General features: G+C 40.9%; 1 protein-coding gene across 1 annotated transcript in view; it reads left to right on the forward strand.

Annotated features, from left to right (window-relative positions):
• Positions 1-25559, forward strand: part of LOC128408715 (uncharacterized) — a 75951-nt gene that overhangs the window by 37194 nt on the left and 13198 nt on the right. Inside the window, exons 15-28 of the mRNA XM_053378739.1 lie at positions 355-507; positions 1611-1713; positions 5142-5247; positions 7137-7342; positions 8153-8241; positions 9033-9107; positions 9367-9499; positions 11434-11588; positions 12870-13167; positions 15085-15152; positions 17163-17264; positions 18393-18453; positions 23982-24013; positions 24884-24906. Coding sequence (XP_053234714.1) covers positions 355-507; positions 1611-1713; positions 5142-5247; positions 7137-7342; positions 8153-8241; positions 9033-9107; positions 9367-9499; positions 11434-11588; positions 12870-13167; positions 15085-15152; positions 17163-17264; positions 18393-18453; positions 23982-24013; positions 24884-24906 — 1604 coding nt within the window. The remainder of the gene's footprint in view (positions 1-354; positions 508-1610; positions 1714-5141; positions 5248-7136; positions 7343-8152; positions 8242-9032; positions 9108-9366; positions 9500-11433; positions 11589-12869; positions 13168-15084; positions 15153-17162; positions 17265-18392; positions 18454-23981; positions 24014-24883; positions 24907-25559) is intronic.

Consider the following 25559-nt stretch of genomic DNA (forward strand, 5'->3'; position numbering starts at 1 on the left):
CAAATTATCCAACTAATTCCTTAGTTATGCAAAGACTATCCACTGAGGCCCATCAGTGCTAGCCCTCTCAGCAAAAGGGAATTCTGGCAGGCTAAGCTTGTCCAACCAGTTTGAATCATTATAGAACCGCAGTCTTAGGAAGCAGGGTTCTTGAGAGATCATCCAGAGCAACATATCTCATTAAAATGTTAAAGATTAATATGAAACATTATTGTGAAACCTAAACATACCAGCACCTTTCCAAAGAGTATATGAAAATGTGCTCTAAGTGGCCCGCTGATTTGGTTTTTTTTAATTTTTAATTTTATCCATTCAGGAACTGCTATTTTAAAATATAAACATCAATTGGTTTAGGTGGTCCATTTAAGACACGATGTGGCCCATCAGCAGCTAATAATTATGTGCCAGAGCCCAAGATGCAAACTGATACACTTCAGAAGCTTACCTGGTCTGGAGCTCATGTCGCAAGTGAACACAGCAAACGATACCATTGTTTTTACAAGGCTTGTGAGTAATGAGAACAATTGAGTGCTAGTGTGAGAATATGTCTGTGTGACACATTAATGGAAATGCTAGAGTTATTGTGCTGTGTCAAGCTGCAGTTGCTGCAAAAACTACTGCTGAATGGTTGCTCTCTGGGGCAACCTATCAACAAATGTGAAACCTTTGTTGAATGGATTGCAGTAGCTGCCAATTTGCTACCAACCTAGATTCAATGTTTTACTACTAGTGTATATAGCCCCATACCTCTCATCCTACAGCCTACCCCAGTCACTTAGGTCTGTGGTTGAAAATCTGTTGCTGATGTGCCCCCCACACAAGGTAAGAACTGTTGTAACTTGAACACTTGCTTTAAGCATTGTGGCACCAGTTGCCTGAAATCCTCTTCCCTTAGAAATGAAACAAGCCCCAACTTGGTTGCGTTTTTGACTTCTGTTGAAAACTTTTCTCCCTTGCCTTCCCAAGGTAGCCTATTTTATCTCTCCAGTTTTTAATCCTTGTTGAATTTTATGTTTTAATACTGTTTTGTGACTTGTTTTGTTTTATTCTACTTCTGTGGTCACTTTTTATGCTGGCTTATTGCTTATCTATACTATATTCTGTATTTTTACATCGTATCAGGTGGAGTTGGTTTTTATTGGAGATAGTAAGCTGCTTTGTCCAAGGGCGAAACTAGGCCTTTTTTATCCCGGCTCGAAGACCCAGTTTGGCACCCCCTCCCCTATGCACATATACACACCCACACACAGGCTGGGAGCCTCAATGAGGCCCCTCTGGAGGCTTCACCCAGGGAAAACCTGGCTAGCCCCCCCCCCCCCAATAGCTGTGGCTCTGCTTTGTGAAGCAACTTCCTCAAAAAAAAAGTATAAAATTTTAACTAAATAAAAACAAATAAACCCTTTTCTTATAGTCATTGCAGAAACTGTGTAAAAGGAAGAATTGGGTTGAAGGAAGATGAATGGCTTTATAAGATAGTCATGAAGGAATGTTCTCCACAAAGGGGTGGCAATCTGAAGGCCATTCTTTTCTTGACTATAAGTTACTAGACATATAGACAGAGAGAACAGTGAGTTTGTATATACCAAACTGAAATTATATACCTATTTCAGAGCAATTCACTCTTCATTGGTCTGACATCTGGAAGTGTGGATGTTTTAAATATAAAAGAAGACAACAAAACAACTTTGCATGGAAAAGATGTGAAATATCATGGTGAGATCCTTTAAAAATAATTTAGTATACGTACAAATAGGAAGAGTGAAACCTTAGCCTTTTTATAGTAAAAAATCGTTAATGTCTTTTATGGAGATTTGAACACATTGATGCTGCAATCCTACACGTATGTCTGAGAAGTGATGACAGGATTGCATAGTAAATCAGCATCAAAAATAAAAGTTAAAATATTGTTTCTGAGTTTTACTCAGGAAATTATGCTGGTATAAAGGGCATGACTTAGCCAAAGTAAGCACTTTTAAGTGAAGAAAGAGTTCAAAACACATTTAAATCTTTCCCACTGAAAACAGTGGGATTACATAGAGGCTAGTTTGGGCAAAGTAGCCAAATGTTGGTGACATTATTTCAGGTCAGGCAGCCCCTGTCCTTGTTGAATATCCAACAGGCATTTTAACTGAATTCTCATCTTATCATTTTAATTGATCTTTTTGTCCTAAGTAACTTGTATACTGCTTAGAGCAGGCACTCCCAACCTGTAGCCCTCCAGATGTTTTAGCCCACAAATCCCATGATCCCTAGCTAACAGGGCCAGTGGTCAGGGATGATGGGAATTGTAGTCCAAAACATCTGGAGGGCCGAAGGTTAGAGATACCTGGCTTAGAGACTGTTGCAATTAAGCAGTATATAAATGGTCAAAATAAATAAAGTAATAATCAGATATTTGTCCCCCCCCCAAAAAAAAAAACCTCAGATAGTGCAGCCTGCTTCTACTTTCACTTGAAATAAGTCTCTTTGATTTCCATGGGATTTACAAGCCTGTGTGCATAGGATTCCAAACTAATTCTTTTGGCAGATGGAGAAATCCTTAAATTAAACTGTATTGGCCTCATAACGTTTTGGTGGCCTGGTTTGTACACCCTGGCAAGCCATAGCCTGAAATAAGCTATGCCTTACAGAAAATAAGCAGCATGCTCAAACCATTTCCACCTTACTCTTCCCATTGCTGCAACAAAACAAATCACAGTGTTGGCTTCATATTACATGTGAACCAGTGCCCATGGTTTGTTTCTCTCTAAGCAGACAATGAGCATCAAGCCAGGAACAACAAAGAAAACATAGTTGTATGAAAAATCTCTGACAAGTCCAAGAGAATAAACAGGGTCACATTCTGCTGGTGCCAGTTATCCACCAGTGTGAGCAACGAAATTTCAGTCTCACATCCAAGCTGGAAATCAGATTGGAATAGATGCAAATAATCACTTTCATCCAAGAAAATGTGGAGTTGGCCAACCATTACACATTCAAGGACCTTTTTGCCTGGAAAAAAAAATGACACCACATGATAGTTATTTAGATCCTGTGGGACAAGCAATGGCTCCTTGATAAGGAGTTTCACAATTGCTCCCTTAAAAGGAGTCAGGGCGTCATCTTTTCTTATGGCATGTTAACTCACAATGATCCAGATCCTTTGTCCTGGTCCAGTAGATCTAAGCAGTTGTGATGGACATGAGTGCAGCAAATGTGGCGGCAATCCTCACTGCCCCAAGTATCTTGAATAAACATCTTGAAGTTGCACAAACTGGACATAGTGGCTGAATATCTGCAGAGGGTGTGGGGAAGCTTCCTCTCTCAGGTCAAGTTTCCTAGGGCCAACATGACTAGAGTGGGGCCAAAACACACATCATTCTCACACGGGCATCGAATTATCATGCAAACACCTGCCACTCTGTCTGGTTTCTCTTGCTCATTCCCCCCCCCCCCGGGCTTCACTTGCATTTCACCTCTGTGCGCTAAGAAAAGGCCTGCTGCACAACCATATCACTTCAGATCACACTAGACATGGACATTGGGCAATGTGCTCCTCTCAGCAGATGGCTGAGTTTTAGCATCCTCCAGCCTGTCCTCTCACATGCAGCAGGAGGCATAGCGGGCCAGTGGAGCAGATGAGAGAACAGACAGTGAGCATGACATTTGGAAATAAACAAAGCGAAGCCAGAATATTTTAGTAATAAAGTTGTTGTTAGGTTACAGAAAGAAATGGAACCAGAATAAAGCTTTCTTGGTCCTCTAGCACAATATATTCTGCTCAGGTGTTGGTGTTGTGCTAACATAATTGAAAGGACATCATTCTATGAGAACACTATAAGTAAAGGAAGGTGTGTAGTTCTAATCCATTAAGTTATCTCAATAGATCTTTTCATGACATAATTGTTTCTTCAAAGGCACAACTTCTATTGAGCGTCCTGGGAACAAGCCTGCAATCCTTACCTGAAAGTCAGCCACACTAAATACCTGAATAAACATGCGTAAGATTGCATGGTCATCCTCATTCTATATTTGGATATGCATAATATCCAATGATAATATTGATTATTTCAGAAAATTATTAATGCAGTTTCACATTCAGCTGTTGATACAGCCTTCTAGCCATGAATGGATGACCTGAGCAGCTATTTCATGATCAAGAGTAGCACTGACTTTTCCCATGCCTAACCTTGTGTACAGAATCAGCTTGCCATTTAATTCCACCCACATATTTTAGTCCGTAGTAGATCTTTCGAGTTCTACTGAAGTTTTGTAATACATTTCAAAAATGATTCACACTTTCATTCTGTAGAGGCTGACTTGCTAGTAACCTATTTTTGACTAGTTGTTACTAGTAATGGCTTCTCTCAATTCATTTCACCTGTGTGGTTTTTTTGCTTTTTTGCACTCTTTTATATTGATAGAACTTATAAAAACAATGAAGAGTTCAGAAAGTTACAAAAAAGTAATATATCTTATCCGTAAGCTTCTGGTTTTTTTGAGATGAATGAAGGTTGGAACATTCTGTATTTCGGTTTCAATGGCCTGGGGGTATCTGGTTAGAACACAATTATTTTCCTTTGGCTAAACATAGGCCTATTTTATAGTTTAGATAGGATCAAACCAATTGTGTTTTTATATATATATAAATAAAACAGGGGCAAGAGTCAAATAACTTGCTCGCTTGATCAACTGATAAGTGCCCATTTAGGGCCAATCTGTACACGATAGAGGCAAACCTAACTCTGCCTCAGTTGTGGAGAAAGTAAAAGTAGATTGGTAGAGTTCCAATTTTAAGAGTTAAAGAAGCACCAAATGGGGAGTGCAGAATTCCCACCCACCCCGAGCAGCTTATCCTCCAGTGTTACTTTACCCAAAGGAGAGAGAAGTGGGATAAGGGAAGACCAAAGAGGGGAGGGGCGACCCAGGGCAGACACATCATCATTATAACCTTTTCCTGATGGTGCCCACATTGTTTGGGAGAGGGTAAGGGGAATGAATACCCCCACACACACACCAAGGCTGCTCACAGAGCCCTGCAGACCTTAAACCCACCACTGTTCTGGCACATGATATTATCATTTCTTGACAAGGGTGCATTCAGAATCTGAAATCAGATCCTCAAATTCACAAATTATATCAGAGTATTCCTTTTCTTTAAGGGAAGAATGAAGAAGAAGAAAAAGATGCTTTTTCGGACAAGTACCACAATGGCCCTGTACTGGCAGTGGATTCCTGCAAGAATTATTCTCTCTTTTTAAGTTGCGGGTAGGTGAATAGTTTGATGTTACCTTTTGTAACATGGGAAAAGGAAGACAGGATGGTACATGTGCTATAAAATCCATAAATCTATATTATGCCTGCATGCCCCAGATGAGCATCCAGCATAGTGGGGGAAATGCCAGCGCCCACCACTGCTGACACCAGCATTATGTTAACCTTTTCTTTTTAATACTGTAATTTTAAAAAAAAACCAAATCTCTACCCTAAGAAGATAAGTACTAGGTAGGAGGGAGATGGCTTCAGGCAAAGCTGGCATGCTTTATCATAATTTCAGTATTTTGTTGCTGCTGCGGTTTGTTTGTTGCTGCTGCTTTGTTTTTGTTGTTGTTTATCAGGTGGGGTATCACTCTTGTTAATGACCTTAGTATTGGGGGGGGGGACACTAAGTGGAAATAAATATTATCCCCTGCCTCAAAAAGAGTACAAGTCTCCATTTTGCCCATTGTGAAATATGATAACTTGCAGACATCCAGTGAATTTTTATTTATTTATTAAATGTGCACCTGGAGATAGAGAGATGCCTGTGTGCATGGAAGAAGATTGCAGAGGGTGGGTGGGGGGAGTGATTTAGGGCAGGGACAAAATAATACAGCCCAGACACATTCCATTAAGCCCCACCCACTGGTGTGGGCAATAGCTGCAGAATAGCAATACAGTTAATATCTATTTGGGTTTTAAACTGAGTGTGTAGAATCCAATCTCTCATGCCGAAAACCAAATCTGAATGACCTGCTTGTGTTTCTTGAAGCATCTCATATTAGAGGCATGGGGAATTAGATTTAGCTGGCAGGCCAGATCTTCATTTACCCCAGCCCCTGTGGGTCAACCGTGTCAGGTGGTTGATAATGTTCACCAGCCAATCACCTGCTGCCATAACAAGAGCAGGTAATTTCCTCTCCTACCCACCCCCGCCCCGCCTCTGCAGAGAAAGATATTTGGATTCAAAGCACCTCCTTCAGCAATTCAAATTGCAACCTCTAAGAAAAAAGAAAATGGAGCATTTTCTCTCTCCAGGGGGAATGGAATGGATTCAAAGCACTGGTGGAAGATCTTTGAATCTAAACCACTTCTACCTGACCCCTTGACTATACTAGGGAGTTCCCAATACCAGTTAATTTTGGGGACTGCATTTTGAAGCACTGGCAATCAGCTGATTGACAACTGTGGAGGGCTCTTTTCAAGCACCTAGAATTAGCTGGTGTCTAGCTGATCGTAGGAGCTTCAAAGTGCCTCTCCAGCAACAAGCTAAGAGGGAGGGGTATTATATCTAGAAACAGAGAGGATATGGTGCTAACAGGTAGAATTAGTTGAGGAGGGGTGCTTTTAGCCCACTGAAATCAAAGATTGTTGCCAAAGTATATGAAAACATTTTTTAATAGGAATTTAAGCAGCAAATGAATAACGTGGGGGGGACAACAATTTTCTTTCAGCCTCCCATGTCCCTTCTAAATCTGTTCTCCAGAGTTTCTTACCCCCTCTGGAGAAGATTTAAGGAGACATGGGGGGCTGCAGGGTAGAGGGGGGGTGACTTAAAATTACTTCCCTCCCCATTCTGCTCATGGAAGTCTTACCGTCAGCTGAGCAACACTGTTGGATACAAGCTTGTGTGTCTTTTATAATTTTGTTTTATTTCTCAAACGTAGGATTTCATTCATTTAATACAAACAATAAAAACACATGATTTTAGAAAAAACCTTCATCCTGTAATCAGGAACCTGGTATATTCAGTGCTAAACTGAAGTTTGCATGAAATGTGTATGATTTAATTCCAGTTTGCTTTACTACTGTGTGGGTCTTGAAAGTAAGCTTCTGCATAAGAGTGAGTTATAGTCTGTCTTAAGACTATTTCCCATGAGGTTCCCTTTATTTTCTAGTTCAGATTCCATGATAAAGCTATGGGATACACAGAAGAATCTGGTGGCAGATATCACTCTTGATAACACTTTAAGCACAGCCTGTTTCCTGAATAGTTCGGGTGATATTTTACTGGCTTTCAAAAATGATATTTACGTCTTGTCTCACAGTAAGACACTGGGCTTATTGAATGCAAATATTGATGCCTCTAGCATCTCAGCAACAGGTAACCTCTATGATTATATTAACATAATTTCTTCATTTTTAAATAATATTTCGTACTCAGGCAGTCTGATCCCATCCATTTTTACTCAGAAACAAGTCCTACTGTATTCACTGTTGGCTATTCCTGTGTAAGTGTTTATAGGATTGCAGCCTTTTCTGCTAGTTGGTGTATAGGATAATTTGGCATGATGCAATTAGCAAACTTACCGCTAACCAGCATTTAGTATTCATATGTATACCAACACTAACCAGTATTAACAGAAACCAAAGTTTCTGTCATAACCATGTTTTGAAATGGGGTTTGAACTCTTGGTCTGTGTCAGTCATGGTAAGTACGGACATAACATATGCCATGGAATTTCTGAAAGGCGGCACTTTGTCCTGAATTGTCTTGGGCAAATCAATCGAGAAATCGTGTTTTGTAACGTGGGAGTTTGCTCAACAATTTTGAGTTCAAACCTATTGTTAAAGAGAAAAAGGATCCATTCTGGAAGAGGAAGTGTACTTGGCAAATTGGGAACCAGACTCAGGAAACCATGAATTTCAGGGAAATTGTGTTATGCCTGCCCTGGCTCATTGTGGTATCTTATTTAGCAGTGTTTTCCTGTTCATTTGAGTGAAGAACAGAAAATTAGTTATTGATAACCAATATGCAGGTAAAAAACAACTCATATTTCTTTTTATTGTTTTCAGGGGTATAATGCTAAGTAAAAATTGTAAATAAAATAAGAGTGGTTTATCATTACGGTTTCATGTTACAACGTGAATGCTTCAATCATGATAAATGCTGCTATCATGATCTCTTCTCTAGAATCCTATATTTTTGAAAGTCAACCTCCGGAAGAGCTAGAAAGAGGGAAAACTTATGTCTCGAAGCCGGTTGAGATGGCATCATATCTGGTATGTTGTAACTGACACAGCATTTTTAGCAACATGAAGAAACAGAGGTTGCCTAAATACTGCACTCTTGGAGACATGATTCACTAAACTGAATTGCATCTAAAATCAGGTGCAAAGTCTGCCACCCGCTGTTAGATGCAGTGCATTGCAATAACTGCAAAACTAATATCTGTTTTAAATCTTAGATTTGGAATCTGTCATTAACAAAATAATATATTTTTTTCTGTATGTTATGTTGAAGACTAGATTGGCACAGCTTATTTAAATAAATTCAACATTATGTAATGTTTCTAGATTTAATTTATAGTAGATTTTTTTTAGGATCTGCTTTACTTCGGGGCAGATCTATTTCTGTATAGGATCAGATTTCACAAACTTACAATAAATACTTTTTATAGTATCACCCTCTTAAGTCTTTAAGGCTAAAATATGATACCCACATACTTGGTAGTACACCTGGGTAGAATCTACACACATATAAAAACCACTGTGAAAATGCTTTTTAAAAAATGTTTTGAAAAATACATTGAATTTTGCATAGCTCACTGTTTCCATCTAGTGTCACATTTGTATATTGCATTTTACAACACATTTAAAACGTTTTATTTTCAGCTGTGTAGCTGAGTCCATAATTTAACTCGATGGGACCTACTTCTGAATGTATATATATATAGGATTGAACTATGACTTGAACACACTGAACATCTGTAACACATCTTCCTGTTGACTAATAGCAATATTATAAAAAATAGACTTTTATCATACCATGAATATCTTTACTATTTCTCTAGGTACCTTACAAGGGATATACCTTCACTGAAGACTTCACATCAGACTTGTTGGTTTTACCAAAGAAGAAAGGAAAGGTTGGGTTGTAGTGTAATGAAGCATATTTTGCACAGTTATGACACAGATCCTTCGGTATCACAAAAAGACACCTATATCAAGTTTTAAGTTATATCAACAGCTACTTAAATTTAATTGGCAAATAATGAATTAATCCATTAAAAGGCATATAATTAGGTGTAAACAGGTGAAGTAATTTTAGATGTTCAATTATAAACAATTTTATTTAAAAAATAGTAAGCAGATTACATGCATTTGTACTTTTTTCTTCCCTATTAGCCAGTCTGGAGATTACCAGTGGCTCCCTCAGCAATCTACTGCTCTCCCTGTTCCTCAGATGTTTCTCTGAATATATTTGATTTCCTGCTCCAGCCTGGAACTCCCGACTTAGAAGAACGTGATAAAGCTGAAAGTAATGGTTTAAATATAAATATAATCAAGGGGGGCACGTTTTTTTAATGATCTTTGGGTTTGTTCTCCCCTCCATCCTGGAAACCTATCCCAAAGCAGTGCAACAGTGTTTTTCCCTGGCATGGCAGAGCCTGTCCCTTATCGGCTTGCTTCAGCACACAACACTAGAAGTCCTTTGTGACTGAGAGAAGCTGGGAACTGGTTTCGCCCTTTTCTACCTTGCATCTTGATTACTCCCGTCCATTCCGTGGCCCCATTTCCATTTCGCTTCCATTCCCCTTTTGTTCCCTCAGTTGCATCTGCAGTGCTTCTAACCATAGCTGAGTAACGGTGTGAGCTGATGAATTGATAGGCTGTCTGTTTTTAAAAAAAGTTAAAGGACCCCTGACAGTTAAGTTCAGTCACAGACGACTCTGGGGTTGCAGTGCTCATATCACTTTACTGGCTGAGGGAGCCAGCATTTGTCCGCAGACAGTTTTTCCGGGTCATGTGGCCAGCATGACTAAGCCGCTTCTGGCAAACCAGAGCAGCGCATGGAAATGCTGTTTACCTTCCTGCCAGAGTAGTACCTATTTATCTACTTGCACTTTTTGGCGTGCTTTTGAACTGCTAGGTTGGCAGGAGCTGGGACCGAGCAACGGGAGCTCACCCCGTTGCTGGGATTCGTGCTGCCGACCTTCCAATCAGCAAGCCCTAGGCTCTGTGGTTTAGACCACAGCGCCACCCTGTTAGGGCATGTTATTCTGTTCACAGTCAAAAGCACAGCTGAGCGAAGCATGGGCTCTATCACACTGGTCTTCAACTGGTAGGTCAGGACCCAAAGTGGGTCACAGCCTGATTTGAGGTGGGTCATAGCAGGAGCACTGCTGCCATTCAAATATGTGGTATAAGATTAAGAAATGGGTCCCCACATGCATGTTTGGATTTTAAAAGGGTCCTGGATCTGGAAAGGTTGAAAATACCTACTCTATCACATTTCTTTTGGTGCTGAACAGTGAAAAACTGCTATGCAATATCTAGCAAATTACTCCTTTTAATAGCAAGGGGGGGCTCCCCTGTTGTTTGCCTTGGAAGCAAAGCAGGGCCACCCACAAATACAAAAGAGGCATCTGTAAGTTGGGGGCAACCCTGAGGTTTTGCAGAAACAAATCTTTCAAAGTTAGATACCCAAGAGGAGGGAGCCCCTGTACAGCATGTCACAGTCTCATTGTTCTTCATTGCAAGTCCACAGCAGGGCAGGCTACAACAAATACAAGCACCATTTTAAAACAGATAAAAATCACTACAGTTTTAAAATGCACAAGACCATTCCAAAATGGAACAGAGAAATAAAAATTCAGCAAGGGAGGTGAGTCACAGAAAACAAAATCCCTGAACTATCAAAGACTTCTCTGAATATCGTAACTCTAGAGAAGGTCGGTAGGGATGGAGATAGTCTTTCAGATATATGGGGCCTAAGTCAAGCACAAAAGGTAACAGCACATCTCCACCAGACCAGCATACTTGGAGGTTACTCTCATTGTAATAAATCTTCAGGTAATTGCATTTAGGAACGCAATGTTTGCAATAAAGTGGTTAAAAGTATATAGTCACACATCACTCAAGTCTATTTTCAGTGTTTTAATGACATAGATTTCCCCTTGTAAATGTGAGAGAAATGTTCTGGGCTGCACACTGCATCTCCAAGAATTATTGGCTAAGAAATGGGCTAGTAATTAAAGATAGGTCAAACCAGAAGTGGGGAGTATGAAAGAAGGACCAAATGAACTGTAAAACTGTTGGCTGAATATTTACTTTGCTTAAGGAGCGTGCTATCTCACTTCGGTCCTGTAAAGTCTATCTCCCTAGTCAAAAGTTTCATTGACTCTTTGTGTAAGATTACAAGGAGCAGAAGCAAAGGATCTGATTGAAGTTCTCACTGTTTTCTTTACTCAGTGTCCAAAAGAATGGTTGTGACAGATGATAAGAAGTACGTGCCTGGGCCAAAATTTCCAGCACAAACTCATTTAGAAATACCTTTCTTTGGAGTTTCTCCATGTTCATCTGTAATCTGTGAAGAGCCCAAGACAGAAACACAACCTAAGGAGCAGGTTTGTATTACCTCCTTTGTGGCTAACTTAACTATACTGCTAGAGTAGCAGGCTTCATTTGGAGAGTGGAAAAACAGAAGCTATAGGTTTCTTTGTCTTAATATCCTGGGCATGCATCCCCTTTTAAAATTTTCATTAGAGCCAAGTTTATTATATCATTGGCTTACTATACAATTTTAAAAGAAATGTTCCTGCTGATTTGAACTGAAGCGTACAGCAATACTCCATATCTCATGGGATACATGACTCAGATAGACTTAGACCCCTTTAAAAGACACAGGGCCAAGGGACACCACAACCTCTCATTTGTGGCTAAGGGAACACTTTTCCCCAGTACTCCTAGAGTTGCTAAAAGAGCAGGTGTCTCTTCGAAACATCAGAAGACTGCTTTCATTATGGGCTGAGTTTCCAGCCCGACTTCCTTGGCTCAGAGGACCTCAGTGGGAACTTCTGTCTGATATGACACCAGGGAAGACCAAGGGCAAGAAATTTATGCCTTAATAATCCCGATTCCATATGTGCACCATGCAATTTATGATCCTGTGCTAGATTTTGAGTGTGGCTTTATTTTGGGAGTCTTTTGTAAGCTGCTATGGCAACCTAGTTTGGGCTATAAAGCAGGATGGAAGAATTCTAAGTAAGTAAGTAAATAAATAAATAAACACTTCAGAACATTTGCTCTACTACTTAATTTTAATAGAAGTGACCTCGTATGTATTGATTTCCTGAATTTGTAGATAGATGGCCAAAACAGAGATGTTACGACTACTTTATACCATATGTGGACAAGCTTTTCCCATCAAGGGCAAAAAGCCACAGGGAAAATTATTTATAAGGCCAGATAGCCAAGAACACTCTTGCAGAGCACACTATGCTCACAAGAGGGGCTTAAGGATTGCCTTCTTTGGCACATGTCTATTAAATGGCAGCTTCATATGACTTTGACTGAAAAGTGATCAACTTCACCAGGTCCCATAAGTCCAGATTCAGCAATTAGCTATTCTGCTTCACTTGTAAGCTAATATTCTTGAGAGGAAAACATCTCCTTTTGCTCTCTCACCCTTTTCTTCTTAGCTGTCTGGACTTATAAAACATGGAATGTTTCCACAATTTTCCATTTAGCTGGGGTCTACATTACAGTTATAGGATTTCCAGATTTTATGTTGCTAGACCTTTGGAGATCTCAGAAATTGTGTGTGTTTTTAAGGGTGTTGGAACTGAATCTTTTCCTTCTTCTTCTTCTTCTTCCTGAAAACTAATGCTATTTTATTGCTTTTTAAGGTTGCTTCAGCAGAAAGTGAGTTACCCATTGTAGAGCCAGTACAGGAGCTTTATTTGATAAAAGAAGAAACAGTCCCAGAAGCTGCAGAAGATTCAGGAGCTGCAGAAGATTTAGGAGCTGCAGAAGATTCAGGAGCTGCAGAAACTCTAGAAGTTTCAGGAGCTGCAGAAGCTCTAGAAGTTTCAGGAGCTGCAGAAGCTCCAGAAGATTCAGGAGCTCCAGAATCAAAGCAAGAGACTATCCAAAATTTGAAGAAAAAAAGGACCCTAGAGTGCTTAGATTCAATTCCACACATAGGTATTCCAAGATTATCTACTTCCACTATTTACTTTCATTGGAGTTTCCCTTCCCTGTTCTTGACCACGCCCCCCCTCCCAATGCCTCAGTCTCACAATTGGGCTTGAAAGATGCCTTGGCTTAGCTAGAAAAGGAGGCTTTGTTCAAACCTAGTTTCAACAGAGGGGCAATTTCAGGCCAGTTGCAGCTGGCGGGGGGGGGAGGGGAGATTATCCTTATCTCTCCAGCAAGATACACACTCCTGTACATTGAAATCCTCCCCTACCAGCCCCACTGCAATTGGACTTGAAAGAAGCCTTCTTTTATAGCCATGGGGGGGGGGGAATGCAAGCCTAATTACTGGCACAAGAGTTTAAGCACATCTTTTGTTTTAGTTTCATTCTTTTCTATGAGAAGAGGGCATTGGAGGGCATTCCTTCAACTGAGGATAATATGTCCCCTCTGATACATATACAGTGGCAACTCAGATGCTTCGGGTTACAAACTTTGCTAACCAGGAAGTAGTTGCTCCAGGTTAAGAACTTTGCCCCAGGTTAAGAACGGAAATCGCACGCCAGTGGCGCAGCGGCAGCAGGATGCCCATTAGCAAAAGCACGCCTCAGGTCAAGAACCGTTTCAGGTTCAGAATGGACCTCTGAAACAAATTAAGTTCTTAACCCAAGGTACCACTGTAGACAGCGTCCAGTTCTTCAGGTGCCTCTCCAGAGGTAGGGCTAGCCTTTTGTTCCAGATCAACCCTGCCTCGCACGCAGAATGCTTGGTTCCTGCTGGAACTTTCAAGAGACTGACTGTTTTCCTTCTTCAGGCCTAAACTTTTAAAAAACCTTACAGCCTTCAGCCTTATAGCCTTACAGCCTATTTCTCCCCCCACCCTGCCTCCTTCCCATTCTCAACCCATCTCCCAATGCATTGAGTACAAACTTGAAATAAGGGACCACAAATCAGCAAATGGGTTTAGGAACCTTCCCTCACTTCACCTGCATCAAGAAGAGCCCTTTGCCAGGTAGCACAATGGCACTGCATCCTCTTCCCCAGCACCAACAACTACCCCAGAAAGCACCCATGATAGACAGTTCTGGATCAGTGGCACCATCTGCAGCTCACCCAGAAGCATCCCAACTCCCTCCCCTTCATATAGGGCAGGTAGAGGACAGTAGCATGACCAGCCTTTTGAAGAGGCCCAGCAGAAGTTGGAGCACTGCAAGTCCAGTGAACTGGAACAAGGCCAGGTGCTGGAGGAAGCCAGGGAATAAGTACTCAATTTAACACAAGCCCAAGCTCACTTTGAACTTCTCTGGTGAGAGACCTCCCAGAGTTCATACAATGAGCCAAAGACTTAGTGGCTCCATGAGCCCTTCCATCAGAGGCAGCCAGTTCCTTATGGATCTGCTCCATGCCTCATTCACCCCCTTAGAAACACAAGAAGAAGAGAACAAAGCAAAAATTGCTGACCAAGACATAAACTTGAGAAAATCCACAGTTTCCATCCAAGGAACTCAGACTGCCCTTTGTCCAAGTGGCTTCCTTCCTCTGCCTCAATGAGTGTGTGTCCTCCATGCAAAAAGACCAAACATCTCCAGAGAATCAAGGCAAGTAGAAGACAGTTCTCTAAACTTGTCACAGCATAAAAATAGGGTCATATGTTCCCCCTCTGGCATCCTCTACCTTGACTTGGATGCGCAAAAAGGAGAAAGAAAGCATCTGAAGAATTGGACCCTGCCTATCTCTGCCAGGTGTTAATCCAAGGTTGAAGGAATGCTTCTCATTTCAGAGCTCTGGTGTGAGGTATAGAAACAGCAGTTCCACAAGAAAATGCCTTCTGTACTCAGAAGGGCACCTTTAGATCCAACCCTTTATTTTCATGTAACTGGTGTGAAGACTCATAAAACTGAGAGGCTTTTTCATCATTTTTTGTAGATTCTTTAATTTATGGAACAACCAAAGAAAGATATTTTGGCAAAGACAGACTATTCAAGCATGTAAAGGTATTAATCATCCTGTTTAATATTTTCTTTCATGTTAATGATGTTTAAATTCCATTGATTTAAACAGAAGCATTGATCATAACTAACTCCAGTTGAAAACAGTAAACATAAAGATACTTAATATTGGCCAAACTATATCACTAATTTACAGGGATGATTTTGGGTGTGTGCTTTCTAAAGGCTATCTTACTAACTTACTACATAAATATCCCAGTGTTGATGTCTGAAGTATAGGTTTCACACCAAATGTAGCATGAGTTCTCAGCTATCTTTCTCTGGAGATCACAAATATAAAACAAGAACAAGACAAACACTTAAAACAGGCATAGGCAAACTTGGCCCTCCAGATGTTTTGGGACTACAACTCCCATCATCCCTGGCCACTGGTCCTGTTAGCTAGGTAGGGATGATGGGAGTTGTAGTCCCAGAACATCTGGAGGGCCAAGTTTGCCTATGCCTAACTTAAAACAAAAGCAGGCCTACAGCTCTCTGCTAGCTTCAGACTCTCCTTTCACGTTCTCTCCTAGACAGAACAACCAGGAGGTGATTCTTAAAAGATACAGCAACACCAATTTATTGAGATTTTGGTACTTCATAGCAGAGGTTGATTGAAAATTACAGTTGTCTTAATTTTTTATTTGCCCACTTTACTGTAATCTCGAAAATGTTAAAAGTTTTTTTTCTTTCTTTCTCTGCTGTATCATTCTTAAGCTCGGTAACACAACCACAGCATGGGGCAAAACTTAAATTAGAGCTTACTATGCACGGGACATGGGTGGCACTGTGGGTTAAACCACAGAGCCTAGGGCTTGCCGATCAGAAGCTCGGCGGTTCTAATCCCCGCGATGGGGTGAGCTCCTGTTGCTCGGTCCCTGCTCCTACCAACCTAGCATTTCGAAAGTACATCAAAGTGCAAGTAGATAAATAGGTATCACTCTGGCGGGAAAGTAAATGGTGTTTCCTTGCACTGCTCTGGTTCACCAGAAGCGGCTTAGTCATGCTGGCCACATGACCTGGAAGGTGTACGCTGGCTCCCTTGGCCAATAAAGCGAGATGAGCACCGCAACCCCAGAGTCATCCGCGACTGGACCTAATGGTCAGGGGTCCCTTTACCTTTACCTTTATGCAATGAAATGGTAATTTCAGTGATATGGAAGAATGGGTCACTGTGCAATGCGCAATGAGAGGAGAGATTTCCCCCTCCCCACTCACTTCATTGTGCACTGAACAGCGATCTAAAGAACATTGTATCCACCACATGATTGTAACATGCAATCAGTATGCTTTTGGTTTTTCATGTCCGTTCTTAGTTTGACACATGGAAGTTGCCTTTGGAGATGACTGAAGTTAAGGAAACAGTGAAGGTCTCTGAGGTGTATTTTGAGCTATCCAGCTCAATCCTGGGTAGAGAGAGAGGTGGCCCAATTGTTCAGGCATGCCAGTTGAACATTGCATCCACTTCCAGCATTAGCATCTCTTCTATGCCTGTATCAGATGACTTCTAAAGCATTGGTCTTGGCCCTAAAGTTGGCATTGGTGCAAGACTCATGAATGCTGCCATCTACAGTTGCACACTGTCCTCTGTGGCCATAGCCACATCTCTGTGGCAGGGCTGTGTTCCTGACCTGAGGATACAAGGTGTGTCCCATCAATGTTTACCTCAGGGTGGGACTGTACTGCTTTCTGCTGGTGGGGCTCATTTCCCAGGTGCTGGTTGTGCCTGTGATAGTGTTGCTGTTGCCATGGAAGAGCTTCATTAGATCGGGGTAAGGTGAGATGCTTAACAGAAAGAAGCAGCACACTACATTTGCAGTGTTTGAATATAAGGTAATTGATGATGGGAGTTGTAGTCCAAAACAGCTGGAGGGCCAAGTTTGGCCACCACCGATATATGGGGTTTCTAACTGGGACAACTAGTTATATCATGTTTCTTATAAGATTAGGTATTCAGATTATGTGATGTTATGAAATATCCTGCGTAATTTTTCAAAATCTGTGTGATACGCTTAGGAACCCAAGAAGCTCGTGCCCAAGAAGCTCCTGAAAATAGAAAGGTTGACTCTCAAAATGATGCGGACACCCAAACATGCAAAAAATAGTTTGCTTGCAAAGGTACTTTTTGTTATTTTAACAAACGAAAACATCTGGATATTTATAATTTTAACTCAATTGCCGGCGGTTGGGGCGGAGATGAAAGAAAGTTTGTTGTCATTTACATAGTAACTTTGCATAAGAGACACTTTTTCCCCCCCTCCCAAAGAGAACACTTCTAATAATATGGCTTGAGTATACTAAGATACCTGTTACATATTAATTTTTTTTCTTGGATACTGGCAGCCATTCCACCTGGCTGCAGCAGACACACATGTGAGGCAGCGCATCCACTCCATTGAGTCAATTGGGATAAGCTGCTATTTGATCTTCCTCCTTTGGAATTGTCTCCTTGGCGACCATTCCAACTGGTCCTTGCGCAAGGAGAAAGCTTTGGAACCTAAATTGGCTTCTTTTTATTTCTCTTTCCATACCTCCCCACTTTTTTTTCATCCTGTCTTTTAAATTGTACATTTGAACACAGGGCATTATAATTATTTTTAAAATAAATAATAAGGTCCCTATTACTGGGGAATGAAGGAAGCTTCAGCAAAAATGAGAGCTAGCTAATTTTCTTCAAGAAACAAGTATACATAGAGTCTGCCCCCAAATGCAGCACTTCTGCTGCTAGAACATGGGGCATGGTTGGTTCAGCGCTGGGTGAAGTGAGGAAGGGAAAATGCAAGCCAAGAACTTAATTTCAGTGGTTTTGGTACTTCTCACTGTGCACCTGGGATAGTTATGGGCATGCTTGCGAACTGCAAATGACCTTCACATTTCATCCAAGCCTCTGGCCACAGGAGTAGCAACACCACTGCTTGACAAAGGTGGACTATAAGTGACCATTCCCATGCTTTTGTTCAAACTACTGGAGTTACAAGTGCAGTGGAACCACAATTCTCTTTCTTAGCAAAGTGGATTTGCAAGTCCTGGTTATAATTTAATGTAGTTGGTGTCAAAATGAAAGCAAACCATGGATGGAAGGCACGGAGGGAGGGAGTGAGTGAGTGAGTGAGTGGGAGGGTGGGAGTGCCCAAGAATAAGCTTCTTCTAGCATCTCAACCATGGTGCACCCATGATTGTCTGTATGGCTTGTCCTGCAAAATGCTTGATGCGGAAAAATGACTTCCCTTCTCTTTTGCCCTCTAGAGTGCTATGAGATCTAGAGACCACACATACGCCTCATGTGCCCAATCAGCTATTTCTGTTGGTAAGATCATATGTAGGGAAGGCAGGAATAAAAATGAAGAAGTAATATTTCACAGTAAATTTGGGGAAGACATTGTTTTAAAAACAAAAGTTGGAATTCACCATCATACTAATTTGATTGTTCTGTCAGCACAAGCATTTTTGCTTACCCCCCCCTTCTCCCCACCCTGTGTGCTTTTCTGGGCATTGTCTCAACCCCCAGAGTGAACTTGGGGGAGATATGGGGCATGCAGAAGAAGGAGAAGAGGGGAAAGCCCCGTTGCACTAACTGGAGTCCTCTCCTGGGTTCTGCTAGTACATAAGGTTAGTTAAATCCATTCCAAAGTACCGCTTTTTGTTTTGTTTTCTTCCATGGTACTTTGAATCTTCAGAGATGAATGAAGACTGTATTTAATTGATATTATTATTATTATTTATTGAATTTATATACCACCCTATACCTGGAGGTCTGTTTCTGAACTTTTTATGCCTTTTGTTTTTTAAAAATTGCAATTATCTGTTGAGTTTATGGGAATACTATATTCTGTTTGGAATCTTGTATAAACTAGTTCTCATACATTTCCATTTGAGATCCAGTGGGTTGGATCCAGGCTAACTGAGCAGTCCTAACATGGCAATAGTGGGGGAGATACAACCATCTTATTAAAATTACAATTGCCTTCCTTTCGTTGGTTATTCTACCAGTTGCAACAATTGGTGATCACTTGAGTTCCTAGCAAAAAGCCTCACACTGTACAGTTACCATAAATAACCAGAAGATGGAGCATAGGCTATACTGTTTGGGAAATTTGTGAATTCAGTTACTTGTTGAACACTGTAGAGCAGTGGTTCCCAAACCATTTCCCCCATGGACCACTTGAAAATTGCTGAGGGTCTTAGAGGACCACTTAAAGACTTTTCTGACTTGTCACACCAACTGCAATACATTGTGCTAGATGCTATATGATTTTAAACTATAGTCTTATTGCTTCTTTCATTTCTTATATTGTATTTTATTGTATTGCAATTTGCATTTTGTAAAATTCAAACTGTAATGCAATATAAGAAAGAAAAGAAGCAATAAAAATACAACTAAAAAACAATATGCCTATTTAATACAAGACATGCCATGGTCCACCTGGATGAAGCTCACAGACCATGGGTGGTCCAGGGACCACAGTTTGGTAACTCCTGCTGTAGAATGTCGTGGTCATCCTCTTGCCAAAGCGAAGCATAGTGATATGCCTGGTGAATTGTAGCTAAAAGCCAGACAAATAATTACTCTCTATTTTCTTTAATAGTAAGAACCATGACCCTAGATTTACTGAAGGCCAAGTTTAGCACTTAAATAGCTGTATGAATTCATGAGTCATTCTATTCATAAAACCTCAACACTATACTTAAATTCACAGTGGTATGTAATCTAATGTTTCAAAATGCCAAGAAGGAGATATATGAAGGATACTTAGTATTTAAAAAATGGCAGGTAGCCATGTTGTTCCACTAAAAATAATAATCAAAAGTAACAGCAGAACCTCCAAGTACTATTAAAGGTAAAGGGACTCCTGACCGTTCGGTCCAGTCGTGGACGACTCTGGGGTTGCAGCACTCATCTCACTTTACTGGCTTTACAGCTTCCAGGTCATGTGGCCAGCATGACTAAGCTGCTTCTGGCAAACCAGAGCAGCGCATGGAAACACCATTTATCTTCCCGCCAGAGCGGTACCTATTTATCTACTTGCACTTCGTGCTTTCGAACTGCTAGGTTGGCAGGAGCTGGGACCGAGCAACAGGAGCTCACCCCGTTGCAGGGATTCGAACCGCCAGCCTTCTGATCGGCAAGCCCTAGGCTCTGTGGTTTAACCCACAATGCCACCCGCGTCCCCCAACTACTATTAGAACCAACTAAAAAGTTCATGATGAATTGAAGTGAGTGGGCTGCAGTTTCATCAACATCTTTCGTCAGTGTGGATCAGGCATAGGCAAACTCGGCCCTCCAGATGTTTTGGGACTACAGCTCCCATCATCCCTGACCACTGGTCCTGTTAGCTAGGGATGATGGGAGCTGTAGTCCCAAAACATCTGGAGGGCCGAGTTTGCCTTTGCCTGGTCAGGATATTAAAGAAACAGTTGATGTGGGGTCAGAAAAGACTTTATTTTATCTGTAAGCCGTCTTGAGTCCCTGTCAAGAGAAAAGGTGGGGTACATAGATTGCTATACAGTATTTTTTGTAATATTTTTAAAAATGGAATGGAGGGGACATTCTGTTTTTCCAAACTGTGTGTGTGTGTGTGTGTGTGTGTGTGTGTACACCATTATTGGTACCTAGTGGTGGCATGAAAGCCTATGTCAGCAGTTAATTTGGTTCTCTTCCAATTAGTGCTAAAGGCAGAACCAGATAACTGCTCGCATTTATATTTTCAGAGAGAGCAGTTGCATGTGCTTGTAGCCATTGATGCAACCTGAACTGTTTTTGAGTTTGTTGCTCCTTGGCTCACAGAAGCATTTCCCCAGTACTACGTTTTCATCAATTTTTAGAAGCTTATAGGATACATTGATCATGATAGTAAGAACGTGAAACTTTACGGGTGTGAATATCACCTCTGCTCTAATCAAGGCTGCTGGCAGTCATGCAGTGAAATCCTAAGCATGTCTAATCAGAAGTAAGATATATTGAGTTCAGTAGAACTAACTTCCAGATATGTGTATAGCAGATTTGGGTATTTGGGACTACAACCTCATCATCCATGACCATTAGCCATGCTGCCTGGGGCTGATGGGAGTTGGAATCCAAAATATCTGGAGGGCACCAAGTTAGGGAAGACAGCTAGTGTATAGGATTCCTACCTTGAAATGGATTCTGTGGAATTTCCAGCAGCACTTGCTACAGATTTACAAATCTCTGCCACGTATGACAACTTGGGTAGGAGTTTTACTCTGGAGCAGGGTAAATTAAATTAAAGAATATATTTATTCAATTTGTGCAGAGATCCAATACCCAAAAAATGTTCAGGGGTATATAATCATGTACATATGAATTAAATACAAAAGCAGGTAAGAAATGACTGTACTTAATCCCTTTTGTAGTTAGTGTTGTCTTTTGAGTGCTGACCCTAAGACCTTGAAGTTTTAGCCATATAAAGGCTTTCTAATTAAGTAAGCAAATGCCTATCAATATTTATGATTCATAGTTTCAGGCACAGCTTCTCTATGTTAATCTAGTCAAAGGCAGCAGAAAGAATGAGAGAAAGAACAGGCAAGGGTAAAAAATTTCTCCTGGTTCCTCCAGGGAGAAGAACTGTGGCTCTTGTCTAGGAATTCTTGGATCTACTGGAGAATGCCTTTGAGTCATCATGTTTTAATTGGGTTGGATCCTCAATGAGTCTTCTTCCACCACCTCAGTGAGGGAATCAGAATGAGAAAAACAGAAAAAGCATAGACTCTAGCTTCCATTGTTATTAGTATCAGCAAGCTGGCCCAACATTCTTAAGCAGCCACTAAGCTGAAATCCAAAATATTAAAATGGTTAACTGCTTATCCTGGATGGAATAGCTCTGATACTTCCTTATGCAGAAAAAATGTCTCTTTTGAAAAGGGGCAACAGGGAGGGCAGGAGTTTCTCTTTGGATCACTGTCCAATGAGCACCCATCAGGGCCAAGTTCAACACTGCAAGCCAGTCTATGATTTTACCAAAATTCCCACCATTGAATGGGCACTGGCCGTTGTTTCTTTTTAAATTAGAATTCACTCCATATGTTAAGAGTGGGTCCAAAATTTACCATCTTAGATTCCTTATAGGATTAAAAGTCTGGCCAGAATAGTTTAATACTTCAAAGGCACAGATGCACCATTAAACAGGGAGTGATTATTTGGTGAGAAAAGTTTGTTGACAAATGGCAAACACCTCCCAGTGCTGTCATTGAAGATAACAAGGATAACTTTAGCAAAAAGAAAAGATGAGTCATTGGCTTGAAATTCACATCCCATGCCCTCTAAGGTGGAAAAACAATTAAAACTGTTTACATGGGATGGCTGCTTCCTCTGAAAGCAATCTTGGGGTCCAGGTTACAGATGGCTGTTGGTCCAAATTTTGTCTCTATGGACTTTTCCATCACAGTGCACTCCCCTCCACCCAGTGACACTGCTACTGCTATTGTGATGTAACATAAAGCTTATTATAAAAAATGGGTTTTTCTCCACCAGTTTAACAACATCATACTCAGGCAAAGCAAATGAAGGGCAAAAGAAACTAAGCTAAGGTTTTTAATTCCTATACTATTTTTAAAATTATAATTGCTATCTCAAGTATTTTCTGAAGGTTGAAAATTTGTGTAGCATTCTGACAGGCTAATGTTTTCACAGTATCAAATGTTCTGAAACTCTGTAATTAAAGGAAGCACCATGGAGAATGTTTTGTTCTTTGTGCTTGATATGATATGAAAGTAGAATGGCTGTATAATATAATATAATATAATATAATATAATATAATATAATATAATATAATATAATAAATATAATATAATATAATATAATATATAATATTACATTATATTTAATATATAAATTACAATACTATACAATATGAACTGTTGATCTCATCAGTTGAATAAAGGCAATGGCTTTAATCAAACTCATTAAATGTTTTTTCTTTCTGGAATGAGGTTATATATAGTGCTGTCAGCATGTGACTCGTAGGTGAACCTCTTTTACCAGCTAAGGTTGCTTCCTCTCCTTTGCCAGTAGGAGTTTCTTATGAGTTATATTCCGCTCAGCTGATCCTCTGCCTGTTGGGTGGAAAGTGCCATTCCATTAGACTATTAATGCAACATAAAGTATTCATGAGTGCATTCATAACATTTCCAAGCCACACCATTAACAAGGCTTGGTTCACACACAATGCTAAGCCATGGTTGTTTAAAGTATGGTTTAGATAGTAATGTCTGAACCCAACCTATCAGACTGGTCCCTGTTTGTTTTCTGACCTTCAGCAACAGTGAAAAGCCCTACTTTCATATGGAAAGAGGGTTTCATTTGTGTATAACAGGCAAGAAAAATTAGACTGCTTGTCTCATCCTATTCCAGAGCAGGATATTTAGGTAATATTAATTAATGGCTAAAGATGAACTAGGGACGCGGGTGGCGCTGTGGGTAAAACCTCAGTGCCTAGGACTTGCTGATCGCATGGTCGGCGGTTCGAATCCCCGTGGCGGGGTGCGCTCCCGTCGTTCGGTCCCAGCGCCTGCCAACCTAGCAGTTCGAAAGCACCCCCGGGTGCAAGTAGATAAATAGGGACCGCTTACCAGCGGGAAGGTAAACGGCGTTCTGTGTGCTGCGCTGGCTTGCCAGATGCAGCTTGTCACGCTGGCCACGTGACCCGGAAGTGTCTGCGGACAGCGCTGGCTCCCGGCCTCTAGAGTGAGATGAGCGCACAACCCTAGAGTCTGGCAAGACTGGCCCGTACGGGCAGGGGTACCTTTACCTTTACCTTTTAAAGATGAACCACATATGCTTGATTTGGTTCCTGATTTTCTCTCTCTCTTTGTACCAGGACAAAAACAATTCCCTGCACTTGGGACTGAGGTATGGAATATTGTATTTGTATTCAGAATACTGGGATTGATTGTATGTTTTAAAATTTATTACCAGCATGTTATGCTTTGAAAGATTGCTGTTATGCTTTGGAATTTTGAAAACTACTTGAAACAGCAAAACTGAAAAGGTCTCTCCTCCACTTATACCACACACTTGCTCTTGTTTTGGTAGTTTCGTCATTGGTAGTCTTGCCTCCCGTCAAGAACTAAATTGTCTGCACCCAGGCAAATGTGTATACATCCTTTATACACAAAGCATCATACACCAGTTTAGTCAGAACCTCCCATCAACCCACCTGGCCCATAAGGGGATAGGTGGCAACTATCCAAGGCTTATAGCTAGCGCCCTTCTCTGAGCCAAGATCCCAGGGCCCACAGATAAGCATAACATCAAAGCAAGCCAATTACCATGTATCACAGCAAGTGCATAAACACAGGGGAGCTCATTGTTGCTGCAACTACCAATTAGTTTCAGGCTTCTCCTGACTACCAAGATAGGGCTTGCAGATCTTCTGGAACAGGCCCACCTTTGCTTCAACAAATACTGCAAATGTTTGGATTCCCCAAGCCTCTCAGTTGTACATGGATGGTTCCATGTGGTTACGTAAAGATTGATAGAGCATGTTTACTTTTAGTTATATTAGAAATTGTTGGGGATTTTTAGTGGTGGTGTGCATCTAATTGGGTAATGGGAGAATTTCCATAATCTTTCCTAAGGAGTGCACCAACGTAGCCTGGGTCTTGAAGGGCTTCAGTAGAAGTAATGAACATCTACATTTCTGCTTAAGTAAACAGCTGTTAGGATCGTTATTTTAAAATTTACAACCTCTGTTTTATGTCTTGTTTTTGTCTGTTTTAGGGTTTGGTACTTGCTGACAAAAGGTATGTGTGATGAAAGTATGATTAAAACATGTATTTTTTCACATGTAAGGAACAAGATTTTGTTTCTCATTTCATTATCATTTGTATAGTTCTTTTCTACATCGCTGTGCTCAAGGTGGTTTGCTCATGCCTTGTGGCAGGCAGCAACACTATTTATTTTATCTGCTGCAGCAATCAACCAGTAGTGTAGCTCACTAGCAACAGGCGACCCATCCTGCTTCTCCCTTTCCACTTGCCACCACCCACTGGCCACGTCCCCCAAGGCAAGGGGTGAATAATTACACCTGCATTGCGGTGGTCTTCTTGGGAGTAGCCGTCTCCCAAGAAATTCCAAGATTTCTGTTTGGCAACCTCAGCTAGTCTCCCCTCTAGGTCTTACTCTCTTTTTAAAAAATCCTTCCAGCTCTTTGAGGGATTTTAACCACTGGTTACATACCCCATGGTCCAAGTAACATTGGTGTGAGGACCACCACCCCTAGAGTGTGCCCGTAAACCAGCACAACCCAGAAATCTAACTGAGCAGCTTATTTAAAAGGAGTATAGAAAATGGGGCAAGGGAGAGAAACAGAGAGTAGGCATGGTCAGGATGAAAATTAAACACTTAATCAGAATATTTATCCTATACTAAGCACACTATCACAGCAGAAGTTATT

The sequence above is a fragment of the Podarcis raffonei genome, chromosome 2 (genome assembly GCF_027172205.1).
Source record: "Podarcis raffonei isolate rPodRaf1 chromosome 2, rPodRaf1.pri, whole genome shotgun sequence".
In the NCBI taxonomy this organism is placed as follows: domain Eukaryota; kingdom Metazoa; phylum Chordata; class Lepidosauria; order Squamata; family Lacertidae; genus Podarcis; species Podarcis raffonei.